This window comes from Aquarana catesbeiana, linkage group LG01 (assembly GCF_042186555.1).
Source record: "Aquarana catesbeiana isolate 2022-GZ linkage group LG01, ASM4218655v1, whole genome shotgun sequence".
NCBI classification, from domain to species: Eukaryota; Metazoa; Chordata; class Amphibia; order Anura; family Ranidae; genus Aquarana; species Aquarana catesbeiana.
Window position 1 is genome coordinate 840,821,482 of NC_133324.1, and position 13,569 is coordinate 840,835,050.

The 13,569-nt window shown below is 45.3% G+C and overlaps 1 protein-coding gene across 2 annotated transcripts in view; it reads right to left on the reverse strand.

Moving 5' to 3' along the window:
- DTHD1 (death domain containing 1) overlaps positions 1–13,569 on the reverse strand; it is a 187,747-nt gene that overhangs the window by 52,629 nt on the left and 121,549 nt on the right. For both annotated transcript variants that reach the window (XM_073608971.1, XM_073608965.1), the window contains exons 4-5: positions 9,742–9,921; positions 2,089–2,330 (exon numbers count right to left, since the gene is read on the reverse strand). In XM_073608971.1, coding sequence (XP_073465072.1) covers positions 2,089–2,330; positions 9,742–9,921 — 422 coding nt within the window. The remainder of the gene's footprint in view (positions 1–2,088; positions 2,331–9,741; positions 9,922–13,569) is intronic.

The window sequence follows — 13,569 nt, forward strand, 5'->3', positions numbered from 1 at the left end:
AGGGGGAACTCCGCGCCAAATTTTAAATAAAAAACCGGCATGGGTTCCCCCTCCAAGAGCATACCAGGCCCTTGGGTCTGGTATGGACCTTGAGGGGAACCCCCTACGCCGATAAAAACGGCGTGGGGGTCCCCCCCAATCCATACCAGACCCTTATCCGAGCACGCAGCCCGGCCGGACAGGAATGGGGGTGGGGACGAGCGAGCGCCCCCCCCCCTCCTGAGCCGTACCAGGCCGCATGCCCTCAACATGGGGGGTTGGTGCTTTGGGGGAGGGGGCGCGCTGCGGCCCCCCACCCCAAAGCATCTTGTCCCCATGTTGATGAGGACAAGGGCCTCTTCCCGACAACCCTGGCCGTTGGTTGTCGGGGTCTGCGGGCGGGGGGCTTATCGGAATCCGGGAGCCCCCTTTAATAAGGGAGCCCCCAGATCCCGGCCCCCCACCCTATGTGAATGAATATGGGGTACAGCGTACCCCTACCCATTCACCTAGGAAAAAAGTGTCAATTTAAAAAAAAAAACACTACACAGATTTTTAAAGCATTTTATTAGACAGCTCCGGGGGTCTTCTTCCGACTTCGGGGGTCTCTCCGGTTCTTCTCCACGCTCTCCGGATCTTCTGCCGGGCTCCTCCGCTCTCTTCTGCTCTTTTGCCGCTCTTTTGCTAAAGCGGAGGAGCCCGGTCTTCAATCTTCTGCCTTCTGCCTTCTGCCTTCTGCCTTCTGCCTTCTGCCCTCTTCTCCTGATGTTGACGCGACGCTCTCTGGGGCTAGAATGCTCTCTGTGCGCTCTGCTCTGACTTATATAGGCGGTGACCCCGCCCCCTTATGCCGTCACAGTCCCTGGGCATGCTGGGACTGTGACGTTTTAGGGGGCGTGGTCATCACCCGATGACCACGCCCCCTAAAACGTCACAGTCCCAGCATGCCCAGGGACTGTGACGGCATAAGGGGGCGGGGTCACCGCCTATATAAGTCAGAGCAGAGCGCACAGAGAGCATTCTAGCCCCAGAGAGCGTCGTGTCAACATCAGGAGAAGAGGGCAGAAGGCAGAAGGCAGAAGGCAGAAGATTGAAGACCGGGCTCCTCCGCTTTAGCAAAAGAGCGGCAAAAGAGCAGAAGAGAGCGGAGGAGCCCGGCAGAAGATCCGGAGAGCGTGGAGAAGAACCGGAGAGACCCCCGAAGTCGGAAGAAGACCCCCGGAGCTGTCTAATAAAATGCTTTAAAAATCTGTGTAGTGTTTTTTTTTAAATTGACACTTTTTTCCTAGGTGAATGGGTAGGGGTACGCTGTACCCCATACTCATTCACATAGGGTGGGGGGCCGGGATCTGGGGGCTCCCTTATTAAAGGGGGCTCCCGGATTCCGATAAGCCCCCCGCCCGCAGACCCCGACAACCAACGGCCAGGGTTGTCGGGAAGAGGCCCTTGTCCTCATCGACATGGGGACAAGGTGCTTTGGGGTGGGGGGGCCGCAGCGCGCCCCCCTCCCCCAAGGCACCACCCCCCATGTTGAGGGCATGCGGCCTGGTACGGTTCAGGAGGGGGGGGGGGCGCTCGCTCGTCCCCACCCCCATTCCTGTCCGGCCGGGCTGCGTGCTCGGATAAGGGTCTGGTATGGATTGGGGGCGACCCCCCACGCCGTTTTTTCGGCGTAGGGGGTTCCCCTCAAGGTCCATACCAGACCCAAGGGCCTGGTATGCCTCTGGAGGGGGAACCCATGCCGGTTTTTTATTTAAAATTTGGCGCGGAGTTCCCCCCTAAAGATTCATACCAAACACAGTGCCGGCATTGGCGGGGATCCAAGTCGGATCCCCGTTCATTGAAAGTCGGACACATGCCGGCTTCATGTCGCAGGGCAAAGTCGGATCCAAAGTAGGACGGCTGTCGTGTCGCACCAGTGTGAACCCAGCCTTAGGGTATACATGTTGTGTTACTTTACTTGTGCTTTGTTGTTGCGTCAAAATAAAATCTTCACTTTACATTCACCTCTCAAGACCCGTGAGCGGCACTCTCTCTTTTGGACTATAGATTTGTGGGCGTTATTTTTATCTCACGTACAGTAGCTTTTTAATGTAATGATTATGTTACCTAATCTGATGGGTTCCTGTGGCTTTTGAAGCTGCAGCACTTGATGCTCTTTTATCTGAATCATCACCTCCTTTTTTTTTCTCCGGGTTTGGAGGACACGGTAGGAAAACTGTAACTGGCTTGTGGAACACCTGAGTTGATGGCTGCTTCATATGGATGAGTGGACTGCTAGATACCATTGGATGGTATATATCATGTTTCACCTTGAGTAGAGAAATAAGTGAAGTATCAATAGGCTGAACCTGTAAGATAAGAGCAAAAACATTTTAAAATGTATAAAATATTGTTTACATTTTTTAAAGGGTCAACATTTCAAAAGCTGGTCTATTAGTTGATCTCATTAACCCCCTCATGAACACTCTAGCGTTAAAGCAGTATTAAATCCAAAAACTAAAATTTTGTTTATTGTAGCTTACCAATCCTTAAGACCCCTTTACACTGACAATGGGCCGCATTAGTGATAAAGCGCCGCTAGTCTTAGCGGCGCTTTACCGTCGTTTTAATGGCGCTATTCAGCCACTAGCAGGGCGCTTTTAACCCAACCGAAGAAACGGTTAATAGTGCCGGAAAAGCGGCACTGACAAATCGCTTTGCAGGCGCTTTGGGCAGCGATGTTTATTTATTTCAATAGGAAGGGGCGGTGGAGGAGCGATGTATACACTACTCCTCCACCGCCCCAAAGATGCTGCTTGCAGGACTTTTTCTAATGTCCTGCAAGCGCACCGCCCCAGTGTGAAAGCACTCAGGCTCTCACATTGCAGGGGAGGCGTTTTGAGAAGCTTTACATTTTTAGCCCAAAAGCGCCTAAAAAATGCCCCAGTGTGAAAGGGGTCTTAATGTAGTGGCTGCAAGAGTTTTGAATGTCTTTGGGTAGCTCCGCTCTGGATGAAGAAGCAATAGAGACACTCTTGAACAGCAGCATTGTTAATCTCGAGAGAGAGTAGTGTTAAGTGCATTAGCAAACCTAGGTGATTATCAAACTAAAGCTAAACTCCAATAACACTTTTTAAGCAGTTATAAGTTGTAAATGAATAAAAGCTGACCATTGTAGGCACTTCTGACAGTGTTAAATGGTTTGTCTCAACCCTCTAAATGCCAATTTTGCTGGACATCTTGGTGTGTTAAAGGAAGCTGAAAAATAACAGACTTCCTGGTCAGATCAACAGATAAAAAACAAAAGCTTAAATAAGGAAAACTAAAACAGCCATTGCATCAAAGGATTCATAAGCGGCATTAAAAATGTTTTTATTTTTTTTAGTTTTTAGTATACTTTAAGTACTCCCTACACTGATCAAGGCTCCACAGCTTCCAGGTGTCATCTTCAAAATGGGGGTAAACAAAAGATTTAGCCGGGAAAGTGAAATCTCTTGTCATGGTTACAGGAAAGGAATGGATGAGATGGCGGATATCTAGAGGGATAGAGGAAACTATGGAGTACTTCAAACTAAGGACATTTGCAATTAACTAATGCCAGTTTAGAATGGAACAACCCTTTAAGGATAGCTACATTTTGTGTGTCAGTGGGAGGAAATGCTGCTGCGTCAGTGGGAGCAGTGCTGCTGCATCAGTGTCAGTGGGAGATAAAAATGCTGCTGTGTTGGAGTCAAGGGAAAAAAATGGCGCTGCATTGGTGTCAACGAATTGAAAATGCTGCTGCATCAGCATCAGTGGAAGGGAAAAATACTGCTCTGTGTTGATGTCAGCATCTGTATCAGTGAAATGAAAGAGGGGGGCTGGAAAGTTGGGGTGCTCGTTGTTTGGAGCACACTGACTTAGGAGTCCCTGTGTGGCTCTACAGGAGGAAGGGGAACTGAAGGGCTTGGAGGTAGGTAGAGAGGTTAATCAACTTTTTGATGGTTAAGGGGTAGAGGGTTATTCTCCCCACCCTATATGTACTCACACTTCTTACAGATCTCCTTCTCCCCGTGGCACCCACCCAGGAATGAAGGCATCTTTCACTTCTTCCCATCCCTGGTCATTGTGATATTCCATGATTCAAAGCTGAACAAGAAGAAGGTCAGTCTGCCCTGACTTTCCAGTGGACTCCTGCACTGAGAAGGAGGCACCCACTCCTTCTGCTCTATTCCACCCACAGTAGGCTGCCATTGGAGGTAGGAGAGAGCAGACTTCTCACTTCAGCAACTATCCATTATCCTACACTGCCTGACAGGAATGATACTGCTGTCACTTCTGTGAATCTACAGAAGGTCTCCAGGTATGCCATTTTGTACCCAAACTGAACAGATTGGACATCTAACATATAAGAACATTTTACAAACTATGTATTTTAGCTTTTAGAGCTATATTCACTGTGTAAACCCCTTGTACTAAACAGGGGCTACTATGTCAATTTAGTTTTGGCTGGGATGTAGTTAACTCAGGCTGTTTTTTTCCCTAAGCTTAAGTTGGCTTGTGATTTGTCACTGTCGACAGTAGATGTCACTGGTATTACTGGTCATAATGTAAGAGTTCACAAAAAAAACTAAGTTATCAATATATATATATATATATTTTCGACAGCTAATCAAGTAGGAGGTTTTTGCCACTGGTGCATGCTGAGGGAGGATATAAAGATTTGGGACAGGGGCGTGGCGTGGCCTGGCTACTGAATGAAATGGTCGCTTGATCACGGAACTCTGCTCCTCTGCAACATATCCCTGTGACATCCAGCAACTCAGTCCCGCACACTCCCTCCAGTCAGGAGGCCCTCCACACCCCGGTTCCCCGGACTATGTCCCGTAAGCGCACAGAGCACAAGGGATCCTGACAGCTCCTCCATTGCTACATGCGGCCTGCACATCCCATGGCCCAAGATGGCACCGGCCAGGAACACATCAACCATGAGCCGCTGCCTCCACAGCATGAAGCCATGTCTGCATGGAGCAGAAATGGAGGAATCGCCAGACCATCAGTCACAGACAGCCACGTCACCCTCTGAGGTAAGAGACTGGCTAACCCCCCTGCTCACTCTCTTACCAAAGCTTTCCCCCTATGAAGAGGCAATTTGGAGCTGGGACCTGTAGTCCCACAACAAACAATGGTGGTCCTCACATTCTACTGCAACCTGGCTCCAAATCGAAGCTACTGCTTTCCCTCAACCTCTTCATCTACTACTTGCAGCTACTTGGCTCAACTACCGCCCAACTCACTCATTCTTACCCACAGTCAATGCCATGGTTGTAGCCTGGATGGCCATACAACAAGCTCATAATGGGATCCATTTTAGAGCATTATCTCTACTACCTCGTCTGCCTTGCAATTCCTCTCCCTAGATCTCTCCCTTCAACGCTGGACTGGAATTGGAGATCTATATCAACATCCAGACCTCAAAACTTTCCAGCAACTCACCACTTCATACAAGCTGCCTAGTAAAAAATTTTACATATACTGTATCTCAGGATCCGCCATATATTCTATCACCATATATACCCATCACCGAAGGAGCAGTATCCAAAGAGCTACTACCTTTCTGTATTCTACCAACTCCAACTCTACCAACTGTCTACTTTCAACTCCAAGGGCATCTCATACATATATGACCTACTATCTCCTCCAACCTCTACCCATAAATCTCCAAGCATATTCTTTTGGGAATCAAAATGACAAATCTCGCCACCCCCTGCTGAATGGTACCTAGCTCTCAGAACTCCATCCCTTTTCTCCAAAAATGTCACTCACTGGGAAAACCTCATGAAAACATACTATAAGTGGTACTTCACGCCCACAAGATTAGCCCACATGTACTCATCTCGCTCTCCAAAATGCTGGAGAAACTGCAAAGCTGATGGAACTATTTTTCATACCTGGTGAAAATGTGCAGTCCTTTCCCCCCATTGGAGGAACATTTCTTCGTTAATATCTATAATCACCCAAGTCTCACATTTGTTAACCCCGCAAATGGCTCTCTTTGGTTTAGATCCATCTCCCTGGCCAACTAAATTCATCCCCATCGTAACCCACATTTTGATTGCAGTACGCCTCTCCGTAGCGCATACTTGGAAAAACCCTTTCCCTGTCCTTGTGCTATACTCACATGTACTCGTTGACGGTCCTCTGCTACATGTGCAGCTGCTGCAGCATTGCCAAAGTTGAGTTCCGCCTGGTGGGCATGTCACAAATCAGGAGGTTTATGGGAAGGTGGAATTCCCGCTGAATTTCAGCCAATCGAACACTGGCTGTGTATGACCACCTGAAATGGCTACAGACTCTTCTGGCCTGTTTTAGAAGATCTTGCAAACCTGGGTACCTATTTAAGAAATGCTGCACCACCAAATTGAGGACATGTGCCCGGTATGGCACATGTTTCAACTTTCCTTGTCGAAGGGCGGACAGAAGGTTAGTGCCATTATTGCAAACCACCATTCCTCACTCAATCTTCCGTGGCATGAACCACCTCTGGACCTGCTCCTGTTGAGCTTAAAAAAATCTCTGCTCTGATGTGGTTCTTATCCCCTAGACAGATCAGCTGTAGCACTGCATGGCATTTTTTAGCCTGACTCATTGAACGGCCCCTTGAATGTTTAGGGGGTACTGGTGGTTCATAGGACAATCCACCAGAGGAGGGCATGGAGAAGGAGGAGTTGTGGAGCTGACAGATCTCACATCACCACCACCATCTGTATGGGGAAGTGGCGGCAAAACAAGCTGCAGCACTGAGCCCTGTCCTGCATCCTCCCTAGTTGTAAGCAGAGTTAGCCAGTGTGCTGTGAATTAAATATATCGTCCCTGACCATGCTTGCTGGACCACGTGTCAGCAGTAATGTGGACCTTGCGGCTGACTGCTTTGCCCAATGATGCCAAAACCATGCCTTCTATGTGATGGTACAGAGCTGGAATGGCCTTACGCAATAAAAAAAGCGACTGGGAACCTGCTATTATGGTACTGCACATTCTGCAAAATTGTGGAAGGGAGCAGAATCATCCAGATGGAAAGACAGGAGTTGTTAGACGCTGGACGTGTGGGTGGCAGGGAGTGATTTTTTTCACTACAGCAACTGGGGTAGAGAAATATGCCTGCTATACTCTACAGCTGGTGGTGTGCTGCTGGCAGACATGTTGCAAGGACCTGAGACACCATTTGCTATACCATCATCCCTGTCGGTGGAGGCTGCTGAGAGGTCATTAGATATAGCAGAGGTAGACATGAAATGTGAGGAGTGAGCAGGAGAAGAATTGTGTGTGGCTTTCAAATGATTTGAGTACTGGGAGGTTAAATGCCTTGTCAAGCCTGTGGTATCCAAATGTCTGGTGTTTTTGCCATGCTTGATCTGTTTGTGGCAGAGATTGCAAATTGCAACAGTGAGATCGGCTGCACAGGTGGTAAAAAAGGCCCATACAGCTGAGCTGTGGAAAATGGTCCCGGAGATAACAGCGCCACAATCTGATGGAATAGGGTGACTGCTCTGTACTCTTCCATGATGGCTGCCTCTAAAGAATATCCTTCCTCATTGGGGTTGTTTCTCCCCCTCACTTTCCTCCTCTGCTCTATCTGGCACCCAAGTCACATCAGTGACCTCATCATCATCATTCCCTCCATCCTTATCATCACTGGAGCCAACTTAGCAATACATTGTGGTTGTGGGAACATGACTGCCAGTTTGTTGTTTATCAGTGTTCTCCCCTCTCTGTAGGCTCATGTTACTCCATTCCTCTACCTCAGAACCAACATCAGAATCAAGTAATGGCTGACACTGTGTTCAAATAATTCAGCTGACTCCATGCATGATGCTGGGGCTATGGCAGAAGTAGCTGTGTACAAGGAGGCAGAAAACGCCGCTCTGGCAGCTGTGGTGGACTGTGCACTAGTGTCAGCTTGGGTAATAGAGGATGAGGATGGTTTAGTAAGCCAGTCCACCACCCCCTCTACATGCTGTGGCTGGATAGCATGGACAACATCACTAAACAGAGACCAAAGTGCCCTGCCTGAGGACGGACCACATCCACCTTTGCCTGTGAACACAGACACTGCTGGCCCCCTCATAGTGGCATGGGAACATCTGCCTCTCCTTGTTGGCCTCCCAGACATGATGGGGGGAAGTTTATAATCCAAATTTAATGGAAACTGGCAAATATGTGATTGGATGCACTTTTTTGAATGAAATGTTAAAACTATAAAAAAAATTAAACAAAAAAGGGGAAACACCAGCGTTGCAGTCAGAAAAACTAGCTGACAATTTAAAAAAAGGGGAGCAGGGGACAAAAAAAAGACAAAAAAAAAGACATGCAGCAACCAAAAAAAAAGGGGGTATACAGCACTGTATACAGCACTAAATGTTATGTAATGCTGAGTTAAACACGGCATTACACTAACACACTACACTATACTGACATACTATACTAACACTACACTAACATTCTACACTCAGAGTCAAATGTTATGTAAAGCTGTGTTAAACACTGCGCTACACTAACACACTACACTGACACACTATAATCACACACTATACTAACACTAAACTAACACTCTACACTCAGAGTCACAATAAGTGAACACACTAACTTGCTAGTAGCAAACTGAGCCCTGCTCTATCTATCTCCACTCCAACACACTGCAAAAGCTTTCTATGGGAAGTTACCTTTTATAGTATGGGGTGGGAATATGAGCACAGAGCTGTGATTGGAGAAAGTCATCATCACTTTGTCCAATCAGGGCTCTGACAGTGCTCTGTGCCCTAATTGCCAAAGGCTCGCCAGTGCAAAAGTTTGCAGTGCATTGTGGGGCGCAAATTCGGGTGTTCGCCGAACGGGCGACCAGGCGATGTTCCAACCGAACTTTTGCTCATCTCGAACTGTTCGCCCAACACTAGTCCTTAAGCTGTTTTGCCTGGTCTGAAGGAAGCTGTGCCAAGGGGGAGACCCAGGGGAGGCCCCATGCTGAAGAGAGCCAGGAACAAGGCTGGCCTCTCAGAAGGGCCTGGTGACTCACTTGGAGGACACATTAAAATTTGGGAACGTTCTTACAATGTGAAGCTGATCTCATTTGCTACGGTATCCGGGGGCTACAGGGAACCCTTACCTCCTTAACAGTTCTGCAATAAAACTCTAAGACAAAGTGACTGGTGCCCAATATCCTTTCTAGGTCCCACTATTTTAGCCATGGATACAGCTCTGAGGTAATATGCTAGCCTGCCCCTTGCCTCTGAAAGTGTTTTCTTGCCTTTGGGGGGTCAGAGGAGAGCTACAACTGAAAATTGCTTTTATAAAATAAATGATAATATACTGTATAAACAGATATTTAGCTGGTGAATAATGTGTTTCCTGTAGTTGATACTTTTACTAAATTATACCTACCTTTATACAGAAACAGTAGCTTATTCATCCCTTCTTTGCTTCATGGGATTTTACTTTCTAAAGGTCACATTTCCTATGGTTTTTAGGACTAAAAACATCATACCTCATCTAGAAGATCCATTAAGCCTAGGTGTCTTAATATCCACAGATGTTGAAATTCCAGGTGCTTACATAAAAGTCAGTGTGCTAAATTACATACCCCCCCAAAGAGTCCTTATGATTGCTGGTACATCATAATGATTCTAACTTGTAATAATGTCTTTCCTACTTCTGTCTCAAGAACTGCTGTTTTGGGAAATAACTTTCACAATTTATGCTGCAGATGCTGTACATTTTGCAAAAAAGGCACCGGTACAGACATACCTTAAACTGTACAATTACAGAAGAGCTAAGGCAGCCAGGGGGGTAAGTTAAAGAAATTCGTGAATCCACGCTCAGCTTTAAAGATAATCCTTTCCTAGGAACAGTAAATTTTTCTTTCTTTAAACATGATATGACAGAAAATGTCCCAAGCTTGTAGACCTTTATTTCTGCAAAACTGCCCTGTATTAAAGAAATGGCAAATATAAAACAATGAAGCAAGTTTGTTGGAAAGGCATATTAAAAAAAAAAAAATCACATTTTAAAAATAAATATAGGCAACAACAGTTTCTTGAATTATGTTGTTCATAAATAATCATTAATCTGGTATACTTTGTATCATTCATTACATTATTGTCCAGTGCATCCATACTGCATTCCACTTTTTACTTAAACCCTTACATATGCCCACTGAAGTGACTATTCTCAGGTGATACACAGAGATCAAAAAAATAATTCTACATACATTGTACCTATTTCTTTGCAGCCCTCTCTCCTGTGCAGCCTTCTAAAACACAAAGATCAAAGACTTTTTTCTCAGTGCCAGAAAGCAAGTGGCAGGGATTTAGTGTCACATATTGCACTGCATAAGAGTAGAGCTGAGTGTAACCTGAGTGGAGGGAATTGGACACACCCTCCTCTATCCTCTCTCCTAGAGAAACATGCACAGCTGAGGCTCTCAATCACCTGCTGTGTGCTGAAGGGTCAGTGAGGACATTTCTGTAGACTGCTTGCAGATAGCAGAGGGGGGACAGTTCAGATGGGAGCAACGCTAGGTGCTTTACATTGAGGCTAGTAAACATTATAGAGGGATATGATTTGTTCATTTTTTAATTTATTTTTTCATTTCAGAGGTTTACAACCACTTTAAATGTACTGTTTCTGAATGTGATTGCCAAACAGATATTAGAGACACAAATTCATAGTACTCTGTATTCACCAATAAATCTTTAAATGTATTTATTAAAATACAAGTAGTATAAGTTGCTAAATTTAATTTTGTATCAGCTTCTAATTCCCTATCCTAGATTCTTTAGGTTCATATGTGTGCTAACCTGAAACAATTTCACCCTTTTCAAAGCCCACTTTTCTTGCTTTAAATTTTGATCTTCATTCCTGCTTGTACTCCAAAGAATAACTGGATGTGGAGAGATGTTGTGAGAGACACCTTCATAAATCTGCACATCAGAACCTCAATCAAAGGCTATTTTTTCTGACATGCATTAGGATACAGAATCATAATTATGGCAAGCACTTGCTGACCATGCAGGTGCTTCTGCTCAGTGCTTGTCAAAACCTAAATCAAATTTCATACATTGCATTAGCTGCATTATTTATTTAATCAGTTTCTGAAGCAAACCTGAAAGCAGAAAAAAAAAGGTTTTGTTTTAACTTTTTTTTCTTCTGTTAAGATGCTCTTAAAGTGGTTGTGAAGGCGGAAACTTTACCTGAAGGTAAAAAAAACCTTCTGTTTGCTGCTCCCTCCTCTCCAATACTCACCCAAGCCCCCTCTTGATCCAGTGATGTGTACAAGACACTGTCCCGACACTCACTATCCTCATTGGCCGAGACAGCAGCGTGTGCCATTGGCTCCCACTCCTGTTAATCACAGCCAGTGAGCCAATAAGGAGAGAGCGGGGGGCAGTGCCTGAGCCATGGTGCTATGTGTCTTATGGACGCATAGAGCCGGGCTTGGGAGTGAGCACGCACCAGTGCCCCCATATCAAGCCGCTTGCTATTCGGGGCACTGATCAAGGGGGAGGAGCTAGGAGCAGGGGGGGACAGGGGCTGGTCTGTGCAAAACCATTGCACAGAGCAGGTAAGTATAACATGTTTGTTATTTTAAAAAATATCTGAACCTTTAATGTCATAAAAGAGTGTTTTGGGGATTTATTATGAATAAACATTCACTGCCCAAATGTCAGAAGCATTCATACATGCTAAACAAATTGTGACTGTAGAATTTACAAGAGATTAATGCCTGTATCTTTAGCTCTAAAATGGCAAAAGTGCGATTACGTTTTCTGAAACATCTCGATGAGAAAACAAGACTGCATTTTGGCCACTAGATGGAGATGAAGATACAGGCATTGATCCTAAATAGTACAATTCCATTTCGTTCAGCATAGACAAATGCTTGACAAATGATTTGTGCAATGAATGTTTTATAAAAGTATTTGATGTATTACATTTTTTGTAACATAACAACACATACACAAAATGTTTTAAGTCTTCATTTCATTTGTAAATTAATTCACTACGCTTAGAACCATAAACATGATTTTGATGTCATAATAACTGTGAGAAAATGACAAATAAAATAACATTTCATTACATTTATATTACATGTCATCTAATAAATTTTATATATCATAAATATCATATATTGTATTACATGTTATATCTAGAGTTCCACATTCTTATTGCCCTGACAGTGTAGGACCACCTGGGCAGTTTAAGGTTAAACCGCTTCTCCTCAGTCTCAATGTGTGGCCCCTTGTCCTCTTACGCTCCTTGACACTGAATTGTTTTTTTTGTAAATCACTATCATATCTCCTCTCAAGCATCTTTTCTCCAGCACAAATAAATTTAGTGTTTGCAGTCTTTCCTGCAAACACTACACTTATTCTCGCTGGAGAAATATGCACTCGTCACACCCATACTTAAAAAGCCCTCGTTGGATCCCACCAGTCTTAAAGCGGTTGTATACTCCGTTTTGTGATTTTTACCTACAGGTAAGCCCATAATAAGGCTTACCTGTAGGTAAAATGAATATCTCCTAAACGTACACCGTTTAGGAGATATTCACCCTGCATGCAGCCACTGACCTCAGCGGCGCATGCGTTCTGAAGGTCTGGTGTACTGTGCAGGCTTCTTGCCGGAACCAAGGGCTCCTGCACGCATGTGAAGGAGTGACTTCATTGACTTCACAGCGCCGGAGCCCGCAAACCCAGAAGTAACCCGGGGGGGAGCATGTCAGCCCCCTCAGTGGTGATGGGGCACCGCTGCGGGGGCTTCGTTCTAAGGTAAATATTTCATAATGAGCTAGTATGCGGTGCATACTAGCTCATTATGCTTTTGTCTTACAGGTTTGGGTTTTTTTTTGTTTTTTTTACAGGGTTTACAACCGCTTTAACAACCTATGACCCACCTCCTTGCCCTTTTTTTTACCTCCAAACTCCTTGAAGACTGGTCTACAACTGAATGAGCTATCTCCTCAATAAGAAGAACTTCTTGATCCCCTTCAGTCTGGACTTCACGCTCAACACTCCACAGAAACTGCATTTCTAAAACTCACAAATGATTTGATCTAAGATCAATGGTCACTACTCTGTACTCCTACTCTTAGACCTCTCTGTTGCCTTTAATACAGTTGACCACCCCCTCCACCTCAAAAAACTCCACTACATTGGTCTCAATGACTGTACTCTACCTTGGTTCTCATCCTACCTACCCCACCACACTTTCAGTGTAACTTACAATTCTACCTCCTCTTTCCCTCTTCCTTTTTTTCTGTTGGAGTCCCCCTAGGCTTTGTTCTTGGACCTCTCCTATTGTCGATCTATAACCCTTATCTCTTGGTCAGCTAATAGCCTCCCATGGCTTTCAATACCATTTCTACAGTGATGACACCCAAATATATCTCTCTACATCAGTCTCCTCATGGCCTCACTAATTTATTGACAGACATATCAGTCTAGAGGTCATACCACTTCCTTAAACTCAATCTATCCAAAACCTCCTCCATGTGGCCCTTCTCCTGACTTATTTGTCAAGATTGCCTAGTACCTACATGACCGGGGTACTAGGTGTAATCGTGGACTCTGAACT